The 19,516-nt window shown below is 50.9% G+C and overlaps 1 protein-coding gene across 1 annotated transcript in view; it reads left to right on the forward strand.

Moving 5' to 3' along the window:
- RASAL1 (RAS protein activator like 1) overlaps nucleotides 1-19,516 on the forward strand; it is a gene marked incomplete in the record, with an annotated part of 126,021 nt that overhangs the window by 85,298 nt on the left and 21,207 nt on the right. The window contains 2 exon segments of the mRNA XM_034791589.1: nucleotides 4,039-4,231; nucleotides 18,357-18,494. Coding sequence (XP_034647480.1) covers nucleotides 4,039-4,231; nucleotides 18,357-18,494 — 331 coding nt within the window.

Raw genomic sequence — 19,516 nt, forward strand, 5'->3', positions numbered from 1 at the left:
CCTCCTCAGCTCCCCCTCCCCCGCTGCCGGCTCACCTACCCCCTCCCCCGCCAGCTCACCTGCCCGCCCCCACTGCCTGCCGGCTCGCCTCCTCAGCCCCGCCCCGACTCGCCTACTCATCCCCCGCTACCCGCTCGCCTCCTCAGCCCCCCCTCCCCTGCCACCAGCTCACTTGCCTGGCCTCTTACCTTCTGCCGCTGCCCCCACCTCCTGTCGCTGGCTCACCCTCACTCTCCAGCCTGCCACTGGCCCCTTCACCACCCCGCCCACCCGCCGGCCAGCAAACCAGCCGTTAGCTTGCCTACTCACCCTCCGCGGGCCACACAGTGAGCCCACCTACTCACCCCCGCCCCCCTTGTGGGCCGCACAATGAGCCCACCTACTCACCCCCCGTGAGCCATATGTTCTGCAGGCCTGGTCCAGATGATACTTAGTCCTGTCACAAATGCAGGGGACTGGACTAGAAGACCTCTCGAGATCCCTTCCAGTTCTATCATTCTATGATCTGTCGGGGAGCTGTGATTGGTGCTGCTATGGGGCCTGGTGTGTGGGGTTGGGGGCCACGCTGCATCAGGTTAGGATAACCACTGTGGGGACACTGCCATGGTTGCGTGGCTGGTGGAAGCACCACGGTTGCTCTAGGCCAGGGGTTCCTGCCGTAGTCTTAGGGCAAGTATGGACCCCAGAGCAGAGCGAAGGGGCTGGGATGGTGCCGGGCGGCTATGCTGGAACATGTGAGTCCGGCGGTGAGTGAGAGGACGGGGAGAGCTCGATGCCTTAGATGCTTGTGGTGCACGCATGGGGGAGCTGGGTGTAGCTGAGAGGAGAGCACAGGGGCGGCTCGGGTGTGGGTGGGGGGTTGGGCGCGTTCCAATTAGAAATGGCAAATCAGGAAAACAGTGACACATGGAAGCTGCTGTAATTCACGGTTCGTTTTTCACACTTAACAGTGCTAATTAAAGCAGAGAAAAGTGAGTCTGAGAATGATTTATGCCTCTAAAAATAACCCAGTAGCATGTGAATGGCCTCGGGGGGGGGGGGGGGGGGGCATACACACAGGCAGGGCAGTATCCCCCCAGCCAGGGAATTGTGATGGCTTTTTGGGTTGCAACTTTGAGGTCACCTCACTCCCCCTCTTCTGCTGCCATGCTGAGACTGGAGGGGGAAGGAGAAGAAATTAACCCTTTGTCCTCCAGTGCCTGTGGCATGAACTCCCCTTCTTCCAGAGGGCCGTCCAGGTGGCTCGGGAGGGGCCCACGTGGCGCAGATAGACCAGAGCAGCTCCCGCCCCGAGCGCTGGCCGGGGGAGTTCAGCCTTTCTCCGGAGGGGAAGGCGGCTCTGAGCAGGCTGCAGCAGCGCTTGGTGGCATGTGTCAGGATGCTGCTCTGTCCTGAGAGGAGATGGGTGCTGGGTTCTGCCCAGCCTTCCGTTCATCCCCATCCCTGGGCTGCTGGCTCAGTGGCCTGTCTGAAAGGAGCCGGCAGGGCTCAGCCGTTATCAGTAGTGATCAGCCTCCCCCCAGAGCTGGGCTGGGGGAATGGGGCAGTGGGTGGGGGAGTTCACCCTGCACCTGCCTCTGCTGCATCTGGTCTTGGTAAACTGCAATTTCTGCTTTCCGGCGCCATCAGGCTAGCACTGCATTGACTCGGCGCCCATGCGAGGAGCCTGCCGGGGCAAGCTGCTGGGGCGTGGAAGGAGCTGGGTCTCTGGAGAGCTGAGTGATGCTGAACTAGCCCAGGGACCACTGCTTCTGGGGAGAGGCGAAGGGCAAGGGGTTGCCAGCACAGGGCAGCAGCCAATCACATGCCCCAAGGGGGGGGCAAGGATCTCGCCGGCTGAACACCTGGCTGCTGACTGCAGGGTTATCGGGGGATGAGTCTCCTGATAAAAATGGCCCCCCAGCCCTATCCCCAGACATGTCTGTCCTGTGGGGAGGACTCAGCCAGCCCCATTGCCATGGGGGGGGGGGCTGACGCAGGAGGGGGTTATTGTGGGTATTTAGGGTGTGCTAAGCACTGATCAGCTATAAGTAAAGTCATCCCCTGCCCAGGGGAGTGTCTAAGCCACTCACCCCGCAGCATGCTGGGCGGCCTCCAGCACCCCAGAGCCTGTGGAGGGAGCGGCTGAGCATTTTGAATAACAAACTGCATCTGTGCGTGAGCAGTTCTCCACCAGCAAAGGGCACAGGCGGGTCTGTAGATTATTGACTCCCACAATCTGCCCAGTGTGGTGACCCTACCTCAGCAGAGTCTCAGTGCACCTGAGCCAGTGGGATCCTAAAGCATCCTCACCCCTGCCGGCCTTCCCGGATCCAAACCCAAAGGCATCATGCTTGGCTTTCCTTGTGCAACCCCAGCTGTCCCTGGAACCCCACAAGCCAGCCCAGTCCTCCTCCCAGGAGTCAAGACAGTGACATTCCCAGGAGAGAGACAGCTCATGCTGGTTGCTAAGCAACACCCTGTCAGGGATGCTGGAGCAGAGAGGAGGCTACTCGCCCTTGATGAATGGTGCACAAGGACTGTGTGATCAGGGAGTTGCCCCTCCATGATGAGTCTCCATCTCTGAGCTGTGCTGGCCACACCCAGTGGGGTGTTTGTGTGAGGATGTGGGCTTAGGGGGCTCAGGAACAAGGCCCTTAGGGCATCCAGAGTACGTTCTTAGTGACATCAGTATGAACGGACTTCGGCCACGTGTGCAAGGCACATGCCAGTGACACGATGGAGTTTGCTGAGCTGGGTGTGGCCCTGAATGGCGTGCTGGTGGGCTAGCTGTACAGACACAGTGAGAGGCAGCAGGCAGTCCCTGCCCCCCAGACAAGACAGGATTGCCCCAGCTTAGCCAAGAAGCTGCCTGCTTTGCCCAAAGTCACACAGGAGATCTGGAGTCAGCTGCTGGCTCTGACTCCCAGCCCAGTGCCTTGCTCCCTCTCTCAGGTCAACATTGCTTCTGAGGATCCAGGGGCCAGCCAGCTGGGAGGGGCCAGCTGGGGAGAGGAGTTGCTGGGGGTCCCTGCTTTGATCTCTCAAAATGGACCGTGAAGATGAGCCAGGCCCAGGCAAGCCCTTGGAGTTTGAAGCCACGATTTGCAGCGCCCAGCTTGGCTCTAAGCAAAGGGTCACTCTGACCAGGACGCTGCAGACTGGGACTGGCCCTGGGAGCTTATTGTGCTCTGTGTTCTGCACTAGCAAGACAAAGGGGTTTCCTGGCCTCGGAGCTGCTGCATGCTTGAACCTGGCCGCCAGGAAACCCAGTGCTTAGACCCTGCCTGGGTGTGTTTTGTGTCCACAGAATTCCCCCTTCCCAGGGCAGTGGGCTCCAGAAGCCTATGGGTTTTTTTTTTAAAGAAAAGCCTTAATTTCAGAGGTGCCGAGCGCACGCATGCAGCCCCCCCCCCCCCCCTGCGATCCGCTAGAGCGAGCTGCGAGCACTCAGCTGGAAGCACAGTTGTGAGTTTCTAGCTCTTAGGGTTGCAAGAAAAACCTTCCAACCAAGAGTACCTGGTGCAGTGCTGCCCTCCTCAGTCTGGAGCCTGAGAGCCAATTTCTCAGACAGCAGCACAGTGCCCCATTCATCCCAAGCCGGCATTAACACTGAAACCTAATAACGGTGACCCAAATGGCAGCCTGTTCCCTATTTCACAGCTGATAGCTTTTTAGCAGAAGCATCCAGCTGATGTGCTTATCCCACCATTGCAAATTGCCTTCCCCATGCTCAACTATCCCCTCCCCCACTACCTGAGAGTTATGCATCGTCAATCCAAAAATCTGCAAGGAGAAAAAAAGCCAGGGGTGACATTTGATGTGGAATAGCACAGCAGCCCCTGCACTGACTTCAGTAGCCACATCAATATTCCAGTCTGCAAAATCCTCCATTTAAAAGCAATGGACCTAAATGTGACCCTGCAGCCTTTCAGCCCGGCCAAGATACGGAATGTTGATTGTATGCCAACAAAAGCCACAGTGCGAGAGAGCTAAACTGCCCAGCACGGGCACACGTGGATTGGTAGCTAATGTGCATTTCTCTGGGTTTCTCTCCAGGAGGATTTCCTTCAAGGGCTCCCTGTCCGAGGCCCAGGTGCGGGAGAGCAGTCAGGAGCTCCTGAAGGGCTACCTGAGTGACATCATGGAGTCCATCATCGGCTCAGTGGAGAAGTGTCCCGCTATCATGAGGGTGGCCTTCAAGCAGCTGCACAAGAGGGTAGAGGAGCAGTTTCCAGAGGCAGAGCATGAGGTCAGGCAGTGGCACAGGGTGAAAACTGAAACAAAAAAGTCATTTAGCACTTCTGCCATTTCCATATTTTCTATTATAGTTCCCCTTCCCCACCCTCATTGAGTAACGGGTCTGTCCTGTCCTTGCTCTTCCTCTTGCTTCTAATGTATTTGTAGAATGTTCTCATTACCTTTTATGTCTCTAGCTAGTTTGATCTCATTTTGTGCCTTGGCCTTTCTAATTTTGTCTCTACATATCTGTGTTATTTGTTATAGTCATCATTTGTAATTTGACCTAGTTTCCACTTTTTATAGGACTCTTTTTGATTTTTAGATTATTGAAGATCTCCTGGTTAAGCCAGGGTGCTCTCTTGCCATACTTCCTATCTTTCCTACGCAGTGGGATAGTTTGTTCTTGTGCCCTTAATAATGCCTCTTTGAAAAACTGATAACTCTCTTGAAATGTTTTTCCCCCTTAGACTTGCTTCCCATGGAATTTTACCTACCAACTCCCTGAGTTTGCTAAAGTCTGCCTTCTTGAAATCCATTGTCTTTCTCATGCTGTATTCCCTCCGACCATTCCTTAGGGTATGTCTACAGTGGCAGACTTACATCACCGGCAGCTACAGTGCCGCTCAGAGAGCGCTGAAGGGAAACCGCTGTTGTGTGTTCACACTGGCAGCTGCCTGTGCAATAGCGTGTTCACACTTGCAGCACTTGCAGTGGTATTCCGAGCAGTGCACTCTGGGCAGCTATCCCACAGAGCACCTCTTCATCTTCTGCTGCTAAGTCTTGTGGGAAGGCGGAGATGGGTCGTGGAGCATCCTGGGTCCTGTCCCAATGCCTCGTGATGCATTGCTTCACATCCCAGCAATCCCTGTGCTTCCATCTGCATTTGGCGCCATCTTTCAACGGTTTGTGTACTGCACGTCCTGCCTCTTTGGGCTGCAGGAATGGATCCCCGAACTGTTGACCAATATGCTGCTCGCGCTGACCAACATGTCATGAGTGCCAGTGGAGTTATTCCTTAAACTACAAAGGCAAGAGGAGTGCGACATTGATCTCACCACACGTAATAGCTATGACACTAGATTGCTTGTGACATTCACGGAGGTGCTGACCACAATGGAACGCTGCTTTTGGGCTCTGGAGACAAGCACTGAGTGTTGGGATCACATCATCATGCACGTTGGGATGACGAGCAGTGGCTGCAGAACTTTCGGATGAGGAAAGCCGTATTCATGGAACTGTGTGATGAGCTCGCCCCAGCCCTGTGGTGCAAGGACATGAGAATGAGAGCTGCCTTGTCGTTGGAGAAACGCGTGGCGATTGCACTGTGGAAGCTGGCTACTCCAGACTGCTACCGATCGGTCGCTAACCAGTTCGGAGTGGGAAAGTCGACCATTGGACTCGTGTTGATGGAAGTATGCAGGGCCATTAATCACATCTTGCTTTGAAAAATCGTAACTCTGGGCAACCTGCGTGACATTATGGATGGCTTTGTATTGTGGATGGCTTCCCTAACTGCGGAGGGGCGATAGATGGCACACATATTCCAATTCTGGCACCAGACCACCTAGCCACTGAGTACATTAATCAGAAGGGGTATTTCTCTATGGTTCTCCAGGTGCTTGTGGATCACCGTGGGTGTTTCATGGACATTAACACAGGCTGGTCCAGAAAGGTGCATGATGCCCGCATCTTTCAGAACACTGGCCTGTTCAGGAAGCTGCAAGCTGGGTCTTCCCTGAGCAAAAGATCATCGTAGGGGAAGTCGAAATGCCCATTGTGATCCTGGGAGACCTGCCTACCTCTTAATGCTGTGACTTATGAAGCCATAAGGAGCGGTTCAACAACCGGCTGAGCAAGCGCAGAATGACTGTTGAGTGTGCTTTTGGCCGTTGGCGCTGCCTATATGGGAGGCTGGACCTGGCCGATGACAATATCCCTGTGCTTATAGCTGCGTTCTGTACACTCCATAATATTTGATAAGGGAAGGGTGAAGGCTTCACTCAGGGCTGGACCACTGAGGCTCAACGCCTAGAAGCTGAGTTTGAACAGCCAGAGACCAGGGCTATTAGAGGGGCACAGTGCGGGGCCATATGGATCAGGGATTCCTTGAGGCAGCAATTTGAAGCTGAAAGCCACTAATATTTGTTGCTATGCTCGTGAGTGCAGTGCTCGTAATGCTAGGAGGTGATTGTGATTGTGATTGGTGTAGATGATGCACTATGAAGGTTTAAGAAAATTGCCTGTTGTTTTGCAGGGCTCTGTTTGCTTTCAATTAGTGGAATAAAGATTGCTTTCACACCAACACAATTCTTTTATTAAAAAACAACACCAGAGGAGAGAAACAAACAAAAAAAATCACATCTGCATTGTGGGAGATGGGGAAGGGAAGGTCCCAGGAGGAGGTGGGGTTCCAGGACAGTTAAAGATTTGTAAAAATAACGAGGAGTACTTGTGGCACCTTTGAGACTAACAAATTTATTTAAGCATAAGCTTTCATGGGCTAAAACCCACTTCATCGGATGCATGCAGTGGAAAATACAGTAGGAAGATATATATACACAGAGAACATGAAAAAATGGGTGTTGCCATACCAACTATAACGAGTGTAATCAGTTAAGGTGGGCTATTGTCTGCAGGAGGAAAAAAACTTTTGTAGTGATAATCAGGATAGCCCATTTCCAACAATTGACAAGAAGGTGTGAATAACAGTAGGGGGAATAGTTCTACTTTGTGTAATGACCCATCCACTCCCAGTTTTTATTCAAGCCTAACTTAATGGTGTCTAGTTTGCAAATTAATTCCAATTCAGCAGTTTCTCATTGGAGTCTGTTTTTGAAGGTTTTTTGTTGTAGTATTGCCACTTTTAGGTCTGTAATTGAGTGACCAGGGAGATTGAAGTGTTCTCTGACAGGTTTTTGAATGTTATAATTCTTAACGTCTGATTTGTGTCCATTTATTCTTTTGCGCAGAGATTGTCCGGTTTGGCCAATGTACATGGCAGAGGGGCATTGCTGCCACATGATGGCATATATCACACTGGTAGATGTGCAGGTCAACGAGCCTCTGATGGTGTGGCTGATGTGGTTAGGTCCTATGATTGTATCCCCTGAATAGATACGTGAACAGAGTTGCAATAGGCTTTGTTGCAAGGATTGGTTCCTGGGTTAATGTTTTTGTTGTGTGGTGTGTGGTTGCTGGTGAGTATTTGCTTCAGGTTGGGGGGCTGTCTGTAAGCGAGGACTGGCCTGTCTCCCAAGGTCTATGAGAGTGAGGGATCGTCCTTCAGGATAGGTTGTAGATCCTTGATGATGCGCTGGAGAGGTTTTAGTTGGGGGCTGAAGGTGATGGCTAGTGGCGTTCTGTTACTTTCTTTGTTGGGCCTGTCCTGTAGTAGGTGACTTCTGGGTACTCTTCTGGCTCTGTCAATCAACTGCATTTGCTCCAACCCCTCAGACAGAGACAAACACCTACAAGATCTCTATCAAGCATTCTTACAACTACAATACCCACCTGCTGAAGTGAAGAAACAGATTCCCCACCCTCCCATCCCCCTTGCCTGTCCCTCTTCAGGGACCCCTCTCACGAGCAACTTCTCATCCAGAAGGTCCAGGCTCTCCTCGCTCTAGGAGTGGTGGAGAAGGTCCCTCAGGAACTCACAGGCAAGGGTTTCTACTCCTGATACTTCCTCATCCCCAAAGCGACTGGGGGCCTCAGGCCCATTCTGGACCTGTGGGAACTCAACAAGTTCACAGTCAGCTTGAAGTTCCGCATGGTCTCCCTAAGCACAAACATCTCTTCCCTAGACCCGGGAGACTAGTACACCTGCTCTGGATGCTTATTTTCACATATCTATCATCCTGGCTCACATACGGTTCCTCCGCTTCATAGTGAACAAGGTGCATTACCAGTTCATGGCCCTCCCATTTGGGCTTTGCACAGCACCTCGCGTCTACACCAATTGCTTGGTGGTTGTAGCAGCTTTTCTCCGCCACCGCCACGTACATGTCTACCCTTACCTAGATGATTGGCTCCTGGGGGGCTGCTCCTGTCAGCAGGTGGAATCGCAGGTGAATATAGTCAAAGACACATCTGACCAATTAGCTCTCATACTCAACATCAGCAAATCAGTGCTCACACCAACTCAAAGGATAGAGTTCATTGGAGCTGTTCTGGACGCGACTCAAGCGAGAGCGTTCCTGCCAGAGACGCGTCACCTGGCCCTCTCGCAAATAATCAGCAACCTTTGCAGCTTCCCTACCACCACAGCGAGGCAGTGTCTCAGGCTGCTAGGCCATATGGCATCCTGCACATACGTGGTTCAACACGCCAGGCTGCGACTCAGACCCTTGCAAGCATGGCTCACATCTATGTATCACCCGGGCCGCAAGAGTCTGGACATAGTGCTGGCCCTCCCTCGGCACACCCTCGACTCCCTACGGTGGTGGCCGAATCCCCGCGCGGTAGGCGCCGGGGTTCCTTTTCACCCGCCCCAACCCACCCTGACCTTAGTCACCGATGCGTCCGCGTTGGGCTGGGGAGCGCATCTGGGAAGCCTGACAACTCAGGGCCTATGACAAGTAGAGGAACTGGCTCTGCATATCAGCGTCAAAGAACTCAGGGCGATCCGCCTCGCCTGCCAAGCTTTTCTGACTCACTTGCAGGGCCATTGCGTAGCGGTGATCACGGACAACACCACGGCTATGTTTTATATAAACAAGCAGGGCGGAGCCCACTTGTCTCCTCTCTGTCAGGAAGCCCTCCTACTGTGGGAATTTTGCCTAGCCCACTCCATTCTCCTCCAGGCTTTGTACCTGCCGGGCATTCAGAAAGTGCTGGCGGACAGTCTGAGCAGAGGTTTCCTCACACACGAGTGGTTGATTCGCCCGGACATCATCCACTCTGTCTTCTGCAGTTGGGGGTTTCCCCAAATTGACCTGTTTGCCACACAGGTCAACAGGAAGTGCCCAACCTTTTGCTCCTTCAGGAGCGACAGCCCAGGCTTGATCGCAGATGCATTCATGATCCTATGGTCCGGGCAGCTGCTATATGCCTTCCCACCATTTCCGCTGATCCACAAACTGCTCCTCAAAATCCGCAGGGAAAAGGAGGACATCATTTTGGCGGCCCCAGCCTGGCCTCGCCATTGCTGGTACCCACCCTCATGGTCCAGTCACCGATATAGCTACCTCTCACTCCTGACCTCATTACACAGGACCAAGGTCGCCTCCTTCACCCAGACCTTCAGTCTCTCCACCTCACAGCCTGGAGAATCCATGGCTGAATCAGGCAGAGCTTACCTGCTCGGATCCACTGAGGCAGATGCTTCCGGAAAGCCACAGCCATCTACTAGGGCCACATACAGGGCAAAATGGAAGAGATTCTCCAGCTGGTGCGTCCAAAGGCAGGTGCTCCCGTCCCAGGCTCCCATTCCTTGTATCCTGGAGTATCTTATGTACCTAAAGGACCAGCATCTGGCATTTGGTTCTCTCAAGGTCCACCTCGCGGCCATCTCGGCCTTTCACCCAGCCGATTCTGGGCGTTCGGTGTTCACTAACCCCATTGTGGGACGTTTCCTGAAAGGCCTGGAGAAAATACATCCCCCAATAAAGCCCCCCATCCTGGCCTGGGACCTTAACCTAGTCCTCTCCCGCCTCATGGGCTCTCCTTTTGAGCCCTTAGCTTCTTGTTCACTCCTTTACCTCTCTTGGAAAGTAGCTTTTCTGGTGGCTATCACCTCGGCACAAGGCGTGTCTGAGCTGCAGGCCCTCACCTCTGAGCCCCTGTACACGATTTTTCATAAAGACAAGGTACAACTTAGACCTCACCCAGCTTTCCTTCCTAAGGTGGTGCCCCACTTCCATATTAGCCAGGGCATCTTCCTGCCAGTCTTTTATCCAAAGCCACACAACAGCCCTCAAGAACAACAGCTGCACTTGCTGGATGTTAGGAGGGCGCTCGCTTTCTATATTGAGCGCACAAAGCTGTTCCGAAAGACAACTCAGTTGTTCGTTGCTATAGGGGAGCGGATGAAGGGATTGCCAGTCTCTTCCCAGAGGATCTACCCCTGGATCACAGCTTGTATCCGCACCTGTTATGACTTGGCGAAGGCTCCTTCGCCTGCCATCACGGCTCAGTCCATGAGGGCTCAGGCCTCGTCGGCAGCCTTTCTAGCCCAAGTACCTCTCCAGGAAATCTGCAGGGCTGTGACGTGGTCTTCTATGCATAGTTTCACGCCGCACTACGCCATCGTCCACCAATCTAGGAACGATGCGGCCTTCAGCAGGGCAGTACTTTGGTCGGCAATACCTTGACTCCGACCCCACCTCCGAGGTAAGGCTTGGGAGTCACCTAACTGGAATCGATATGAGCATGCACTCGAAGAAGAAAAAATGGTTACTCACCTTTTGTAACTGTTGTTCTTCGAGATGTGTTGCTCGTATCTATTCCATTCCCCCACACCTTCCCCTCTGTTGGAGTAGCCAGCAAGATGGAACTGAAGGGGGGTCGGGCCGGCAGGGTCGTATATAGCGCGCCATACCGGCACCAATCCAGGGGACTCCACAGCTGGCCCGATGGGTAGCTGCTAGGGAAAAGTTTCCGACAGCCGTGCATGCAGCGCGCACACACCTAACTGGAATAGATACGAGCAACTCATCTCGAAGAACAACAGTTACAAAAGGTGAGTAACCGTTTTTTCTGCCACTCAGACTAGGCTTGTTGTGGTACACGCATCATACAGACACAAGCCTGCTTTCTGTAGCCCTTCTGCCCCCCAAAACTCAGTGATTCCCCAAATCAAATCCACTTACCAGGGGCCTCCACTCCTGTTTGCGCTTCGCCAAAATCTGACTGCTGTGACTGGCTAGGCTCCTCTGGGGTAGAGAATTGCTCCTGGCTGCATTCATCTCTGACCTCCGAGTTGTCCTCTGCCTCTGGGTCCCCCTCCACATCCTCGTCCAAGATTTCCTCCTCCTGGTTCAGTCCACTCTCGACTGGCACACGAGCCACCGAAGTATCCACAGGGGCCTTTGCAGTGGAGGTGGGGTCGCCACCAAGTATCACGTCCAGCTCTTTGTAGAACCAGCAGCTCGTGGGCGCAGCACCGGAGAGGCGGTTTGCCTCCCGCGCCTTGTGGTAGGTGTTTCGCAGCTCCTTCACTTTGACCCTGCACTGCAGTGAGTCCCAGTCATGGCCCCTTTCTGTCATGCATCGTGAAATCTGTCCACAGGTGTCATAATTCCTATGGCTGGAGCGCAGCTGGGACTGGACAACCTCCTCTCCCCAAATGCCGATGATGTCCAGCAGATCAGCATTGCTCCAGGGGATCACCTGGTGCGTGGAGCAGGCATGGCCACCTGGAAAGATGTGCTGAGACAACTGCATGCGTCACCGAGCAAACAGGAAGGGGACTTTCAAAATTCCCAAGGAATTTAAGGGGTGGGCTTACGGTTGGTCACCTGAGGGCAGAGAGGCAAGAACAGGCATTGTGGGACACCTCCCGGAGACCAATGGCAGCACTGAAATTCCCACAGTGTCTACACTGGCGCTGTACCCCCGGCGCAGAAAGCTGTACCCCTCTCGTCGGAGTGGTTTTTTTACAGCGCTGCACCTGCGCAGTTTCTGCGCTCTAAGTGGCTGGGCAGTGTGTAACCTCGCGAGTTACAGCGCAGAAAGCTGCTTTACTGCACAGAAACTTGCCAGTGTAGACAAGGCCTCAGAATCATGAACTCAACCATTTCGTTATCACTTTAACCCAGGCTGCCTTCCACTTTCAAATTCCCAACCAGTTCCTCCCTATTTGTCAAAATCAAATCTAGAACAGCCTCTCCCCTAATGGCTTTCTTCACCTTCTGAAGTAAAAAATGGTCTCCAATACATTCCAAGAACTTGTTGGATAATCTGTGCCCTGTTGTGTTATTTTCCCAACAGATGTCTGAGTAGCTGAAGTCCCCCATCACCACCAAGTCCTGAGCTTTGGATGATTTTGTTAGTTGTTTAAAAAAAGCCTCCTCCACCTCTTCTTCCTGGTTAGGTGGTCAGTAATAGACCCTACCATGACATCACCCTTATTTTTTATCCCTTTTATCCTTACCAGAGATTTTCAACAAGTCTGTCTCCTATTTTATCTTAACCTCAGCCCAAGTGTATAAGTTTTTGATATACAAGACAACACCTCCTCCCTTTTTTCCCTGCCTGTCCTTCCTGAGCAAGCTGTACCCTTCTATACCAATATTCCAGTCATTCCAGTCCAGTCTCTGTGATGGGAAAGACCCTATTTGGACACAGACTGGCTAACCTAGTGAGGAGAGCTTTAAACTAGGTTCGACGGGGACAGGTGAGCAAAGCCCACAGGTAAGTGGGGAACATGGAGACCGGGGAGATGGGTCGGAAACGAGAGGGAGTGTGGGCTATATTGGCAGAGAGAAAGGAGGGTCAGGACAAAACTGGGAGGAAAGATCAAACCAGTATCTTAGATGCCTATATACAAAGGCGAGAAGTATGGGGAATAAGCAGGAAGAACTGGAAGTGCTAATAAATAAATACAACTATGCCATCGTTGGCATCACTGAAACTTGGTGGGATAATCCACATGATTGGAATGTTGGTGTGGATGGGTACAGCTTGCTCAGGAAGGATAGACAGGGGAAAAAGGGAGGAGGTGTTGCCTTGTATATTAAAAATGTACACACTTGGACTGAGGTGGAGATGGACATAGGAGATGGAAGTGTTGAGTCTCTCGGGTTAGGCTAAAAGAGGTAAAAAACAAGGGAGATGTCATGCTAGGAGTCTACTACAGGCCACCTAACCAGGTGGAAGAGGTGGAGGAGGCTTTTTTTAAACAACTAACAAAATCATCCAAAGCCCAAGATTTGGTGGTGATGGGGGACTTCAACTATCCGGATATATGTTGGGAAATTAACACAGCGGGGCACAGACTATCCAACAAATTCCTGGACTGCATTGGAGACAACTTTTTATTTCAGAAGGTTGAAAAAGCTACTAGCGGGGAAGCTGTTCTAGACTTGATTTTAACAAATAGGGAGGAACTCGTTGAGAATTTGAAAGTAGAAGGCAGCTTGGGTGAAAGTGATCATGAAATCATAGAGTTTGCAATTCTAAGGAAGGGTAGGAGGGAGAACAGCAAGATAGAGACAATGGATTTCAGGAAGGCGGATTTTAAAAGCTCAGAGAGCTGATAGGTAAGGTCCCATGGGAATCAAGACTGAGGGGAAAAACAACTGAGGAGAGTTGGCAGTTTTTCAAAGGGACGCTATTAAGGGCCCAAAAGCAAGCTATTCCGCTGGTTAGGAAAGATAGAAAATGTGTCAAAAGACCACCTTGGCTTAACCACGAGATCTTGCATGATCTAAAAAATAAAAAGGAGTCATATAAAAAATGGAAACTAGGACAGATTACAAAGGATGAATATAGGCAAACAACCCAGGAATGCAGGGGCAAGATTAGAAAGGCAAAGGCACAAAATGAGCTCAAACTAGCTATGGGAATAAAGGGAAACAAGAAGATTTTTTATCAATACATTAGAAGCAAGAGGAATACCAAAGACAGGGTAGGCCCACTGCTCAGTGAAGAGGGAGAAACAGTAACAGGAAACTTGGAAATGGCAGAGATGCTTAATAACTTCTTTGTTTCGGTCTTCACCGAGAAGTCTGAAGGAATGCCTAACTTAGTGAATGCTAATGGGAAGGGGGTAGGTTTAGCAGATAAAATAAAAAAAGAACAAGTTAAAAATCACTTAGAAAAGTTAGATGCCTGCAAGTCACCAGGGCCTGATGAAATGCATCCTAGAATACTCAAGGAGCTAATAGAGGAGGTATCTGAGCCTCTAGCTATTATCTTAGGAAAATCATGGGAGACGGGAGAGATTCCAGAAGACTGGAAAAGGGCAAATATAGTGCCCATCTATAAAAAGGGAAATAAAAACAACCCAGGAAACTACAGACCAGTTAGTTTAACTTCTGTGCCAGGGAAGATAATAGAGCAAGTAATTAAGGAAATCATCTGCAAACACTTGGAAGGTGGTAAGGTGATAGGGAATAGCCAGCATGGATTTGTAAAGAACAAATTGTGTCAAACCAATCTGATAGCTTTCTCTGATAGGATAACGAGTCTTGTGAATAAGGGAGAAGCTGTGGATGTGGTATACCTAGACTTTAGTAAGGCATTTGATACGGTCTCGCATGATGTTCTTATCGATAAACTAAGCAAATACAATTTAGATGGGGCTATTATAAGGTGGGTGCATAACTGGCTGGATAACTGTACTCAGAGAGTTGTTATTAATGGTTCTCAATCCTGCTGGAAAGGCATAACAAGTGGGGTTCCGCAGGGGTCTGTTTTGGGACCGGCGCTGTTTAATATCTTCATCAACGACTTAGATATTGGCATAGAAAGTACGCTTATTAAGTTTGCGGATGATACCAAACTGGGAGGGATTGCAACTGCTTTGGAGGACAGGGTCATAATTCAAAATGATCTGGACAAATTGGAGAAATGGTCTGAGGTAAACATGATGAAGTTTAACAAAGACAAATGCAAAGTGCTCCACTTAGGAAGAAAAAATCAGTTTCACACATACAGAATGGGAAGAGACTGTCTAGGAAGGAGTACGGCAGAAAGGGATCTAGGGGTTATAGTGGACCACAAGCTAAATATGAATCAACAGTGTGATGCTGTTGCAAAAAAAGCAAACATGCTTCTGGGATGTATTAACAGGGGTGTTGTGAGCAAGACACGAGAAGTCATTCTTCCGCTCTACTCTGCGCTGGTTAGGCCTCAGCTGGAGTATTGTGTCCAGTTCTGGGCACCGCATTTCAAGAAAGATGTGGAGAAATTGGAGAGGGTCCAGAGAAGAGCAACAAGAATGATTAAAGGTCTTGAGAACATAACCTATGAAGGAAGGCTGAAAGAATTGGGTTTGTTTAGTTTGGAAAGAGAAGACAGAGGGGACATGATAGCAGTTTTCAGGTATTTAAAAGGGTATCATAAGGAGGAGGGAGAAAACTTGTTCACCTTAGCCTCTAAGGATAGAACAAGAAGCAATGGGCTTAAACTGCAGCAAGAGAGGTCTAGGTTGGACATTAGGAAAAAGTTCCTAACTGTCAGGGTGATTAAACACTGGAATAAATTGCCTAGGGAGGTTGTGAAATCTCCATCTCTGGAGATATTTAAGAGTAGGTTAGATAAATGTCTATCAGGGATGGTCTAGACAGTATTTGGTCCTGCCATGCGGGCAGGGGACTGGACTCGATGACCTCTCGAGGTTCCTTCCAGTCCTAGAATCTATGAATCTATGCCAGCTATGACATAGCTGTATTTATTAACTAGCATTTCAAGTTCTTCCTGCTTATTCCCCATACTTCTCATATAAATTTTCAGTCATAAGATACTGATTTGATTTCCTCCCTATGTTCTTTCTGGTCTTTCCCTTATTCCTGCTATAATGGCCCATGCTCCTCACAGACTCCGACCCTTCTTCCAGGTCTCCATGTTTTGGATTTACCTGTGGGCTTCTGTCACCTGCCCTCGTAGAACCTAGTTTAAAGCCCTTCTCACTAGGTTATCCAGTCTGTATCCAAATAGGCTCTTCCCCTTCCTGAATAGGTGGATCCCATCTCTATCTCTGTTTATCAGTCCTTCTTCCTGGAACAGCATTCCGTGGTCAAGGAAGCCGAAGCCCTCCTGGTGACACCATCCTCGCAGCCAGGCATTCACCTCCAGGATGCGTCTTTCTGTGCCTGGGCCCCTACCCTTGACCAGAAGGATCAAAGAGAACACCACCTGCACCCCCAACTCCTTCAGCCTCCTCCCAAAGCCCTGTAGTCACTGATGATCTGCTCAGGGTTGTACCTCCCAGTATCATTAGTGCCCACATGGATGAGTGGCAGGGGGTAGTAGTCAGAGGGCCGGATGATCCTCGACAATCTCTCCATAATGTCTTGGATACGGGCCCTAGCAGGCAGCATACCTCCTGGGATGCCATGTCAGGGTGACAGATGGGTGCCTCCATCCTCCTCAGAAGAGAGTCACCAACCACCACTACCCTACGTTTCCTCCTGGGAGTGATGGTTGCGATCCTCCCAGTCTTGGGGGTACATGGCTTCTCCTTCTCTGCCTTTGGGGGTGATTCCTCATGGGTTGTTACCAGGGCAGCATAACAGTTCTTTATCATTATGGTGAGTGGGTTGGGAGAAGGGATGGAGCACTGCCTGCTGCCAGAAGTAACCAGCAGCCAGTGTCCTCCTTGTGACAGAGCCATGTCCTCCTCCTCCGGTGGTGTGACAGCAGTTCTCTGTAGCTGGATAGCTTCCTCAGCCTTGGAGGTCTCCATATGAATACTCACAATGAATTCCTCATGGGCATGGATGCTCCTCAGCCTAGTCATCTCCTCCTGTAGCTCTACCACCTGCTTCCTGAGAGATTCCACCAGCAGGCACCTTTCACGCTGGATGGTCCCCCCAGCCTGACTCTCAGAGTGGGAAATGCAGGCCACAGGATCTGCAAATCCGGACCAGGATCTGGGTAGAGGCATCCATGGCTAGGTTCTTGGTCTCAATACAGGTTCAGGTGGAGGAGACAGGAGCAGCGTTGGCACAGGCGAGGTGGCACTTCCTAACCATTATATTACAACTCCCTTTCAAACTCCCCTGTTCTGTAGCTCCCCTTGGTCGCTCAGCTTCTGGCTTTTAAGCCTTCTCTCCTAGGCCAGCCCTACCCCCTCATTAATCACACAGGGGATAGTGATCACAAGGCTGATTGAGGCTGATCAAGGATGATCCAGGGAACAAAGGCTCAAACAGTCCCCAGACGCCCTAGGAGGCGTGGTAGATACACTAGAGGGTAGGGATCGGATACAGAGGGACCTAGACAAATTAGAGGATTGGGCAGAAAAAAACCTGATGAGGTTCAACAAGGACAAGTGCAGAGTCCTGCACTTAGGACGGAAGAATCCCATGCACTGCTACAGACTAGGGACCGAATGGCTAGGTAGCAGTTCTGCTGAAAAGGACCTAGGGGTCACAGTGGACGAGAAGCTGGATATGAGTCAACAGTGTGCTCTTGTTGCCAAGAAGGCTAACGGCATTTTGGGCTGTATAAGTAGGGGCATTGCCAGCAGATCGAGGAACGTGATCGTTCCCCTTTATTCGACATTGGTGAGGCCTCATCTGGAATACTGTGTCCAGTTTTGGGCCCCACACTACAAGAAGGATGTGGAAAAATTGGAAAGAGTCCAGCGGAGGGCAACAAAAATGATTAGGGGTCTGGAGCACATGACTTATGAGGAGAGGCTGAGAGAACTGGGATTGTTTAGTCTCCAGAAGAGAAGAATGAGGGGGGATTTGATAGCAGCCTTCAACTACCTGAAGGGGGGTTCCAAAGAGGATGGAGCTCGGCTGTTCTCAGTGGTGGCAGATGACAGAACAAGGAGCAATGGTCTCAAGTTGCAGTGGGGGAGGTCCAGGTTGGATATCAGGAAAAACTATTTCACTAGGAGGGTGGTGAAACACTGGAATGCGTTACCTAGGGAGGTGGTGGAGTCTCCTTCCTTGGAGGTTTTTAAGGCCCGGCTTGACAAAGCCTTGGCTGGGATGATTTAGCTGGGAATTGGTCCTGCTTTGAGCAGGGGGTTGGACTAGATGACCTCTTGAGGTCCCTTCCAACTCTGATATTCTATGATTCTATGATTCTATGATTCTATGACCCACAATCCCAACTGACCCACTACCAATGGTGAAGGCACCCAGATGCTATAATATATAGCATATATAATGGGGCCATATTAAACACACTGGATAGATTTTGCAAAAAGAACAGGAGTACTTGTGGCACCTTAGAGACTAACATACTCCTGTTCTTTTTGCGGATACAGACTAACATAGCGGCTACTCTGAAACCTGGATAGATTTTGTTCTCCAAGTTGCTCCCATATATTTTGGAGGAGATGCACATGACATGCTCTCTCTCTCTCAAGGATACTTGACTTATGTTCTTTGTTGTTTCCTAAATCTAAACCAAAATCCAACTTAGACTGCAAGCCAGCGGTAACTCTGCTCATGGAATGGTGTTTTGGAGGGTGACTGCTGATGCTGGCGGTTGAAATTCTGATCCTCTCTTAGGATGTGAAGTACATTGCCATCAGTGGGTTCTTATTCCTCCGCTTCTTCGCTCCTGCCATCTTGACACCAAAGCTGTTCAACCTCCGCGACCAGCATGCCGACACCCGGACCAGCCGCACACTTTTGCTACTGGCCAAGGTACCCAGCAGGGTGGAAGTGTGGGGGAGGAGGGGAGAACCTCCTGCTTTGTGCTGAGTTTTCATGCTGTTTGACTGTGAGGCATTGGTGTAACATGTCAGAGTGCCTCGGATAGCACTCTCTCTTAGTGGAGAAATCCACAGAGAGCAAAATAAGCCCAAATCTTGTGGGCAGGGTTCTCAGCTGGTGTGAATCAGCACTGGTTTCAGTGGATCTATGCCAATTTGGAAGATCTGGCCAAGATGTCCCTTGTATCAAGTTGTGACTTGGTTCCAGCCTCTAAGGACCCTCGTGGAGAGAAGACTCCTGGATCCTTCATGGATTCTAAAGGGTTCTTTAATGTAGCAGAGAAAGGAGCAAGAACCAATAGCTGGAAGCTAAAGCCAACGTCACATTAGAAATTAGGCACCAATGTTTAACAATGAGGGCAATTAACCATTGGAACAAACTGCCAAGGGAAGTGGTGGATCCTTCATCTCTGGCTGTCTTCGAATGCAGCCTCGCTGCCTCTCTGGCAGTTGCTTTAGCCAAACCCCCTGTCCTGGGCTCAGGACAGGGGTAACTGGGTGAAATGTAAAGGCCTGTGATCTACAAGAGGGTAGACTCAATCCGATGGTCCCTTCTGACCCTAAATTCCATGACTCCCTTAAAAGAGGAACTCCTTGTGTCATACAAGTCATCATACCTGACACCGCCATATATAACCAGCCATCCAGCTGCAGATAAAGGCCTGGTCCAGCGCCCGTTCAGAACAAAGGAACGGCTGGGGTGGCCATTGGATTAGGTCACCAGAGCAGTTATCCGAACTGGGGGGGGGGGCAGAATGAGCCCTGCCTGGGTGCATGTGCAGAGAGGGTTTGCTGCAGCTGGCGTATTTCTTAGCATTCTGCAGATGCTTGTTTGCAGGGAGCCCTGGCCTGCTGGGTCTGTACTGGGGCCGGTACCCAGAGGGCTGACAGCTGGTCGCACTCACTGATCAGCGCACCTGTGGGGAAGGTGCAGCAATTAGATGTGGTGGTGAT

This window comes from Trachemys scripta, chromosome 15, assembly GCF_013100865.1.
Source record: "Trachemys scripta elegans isolate TJP31775 chromosome 15, CAS_Tse_1.0, whole genome shotgun sequence".
Classification (NCBI taxonomy): domain Eukaryota; kingdom Metazoa; phylum Chordata; order Testudines; family Emydidae; genus Trachemys; species Trachemys scripta.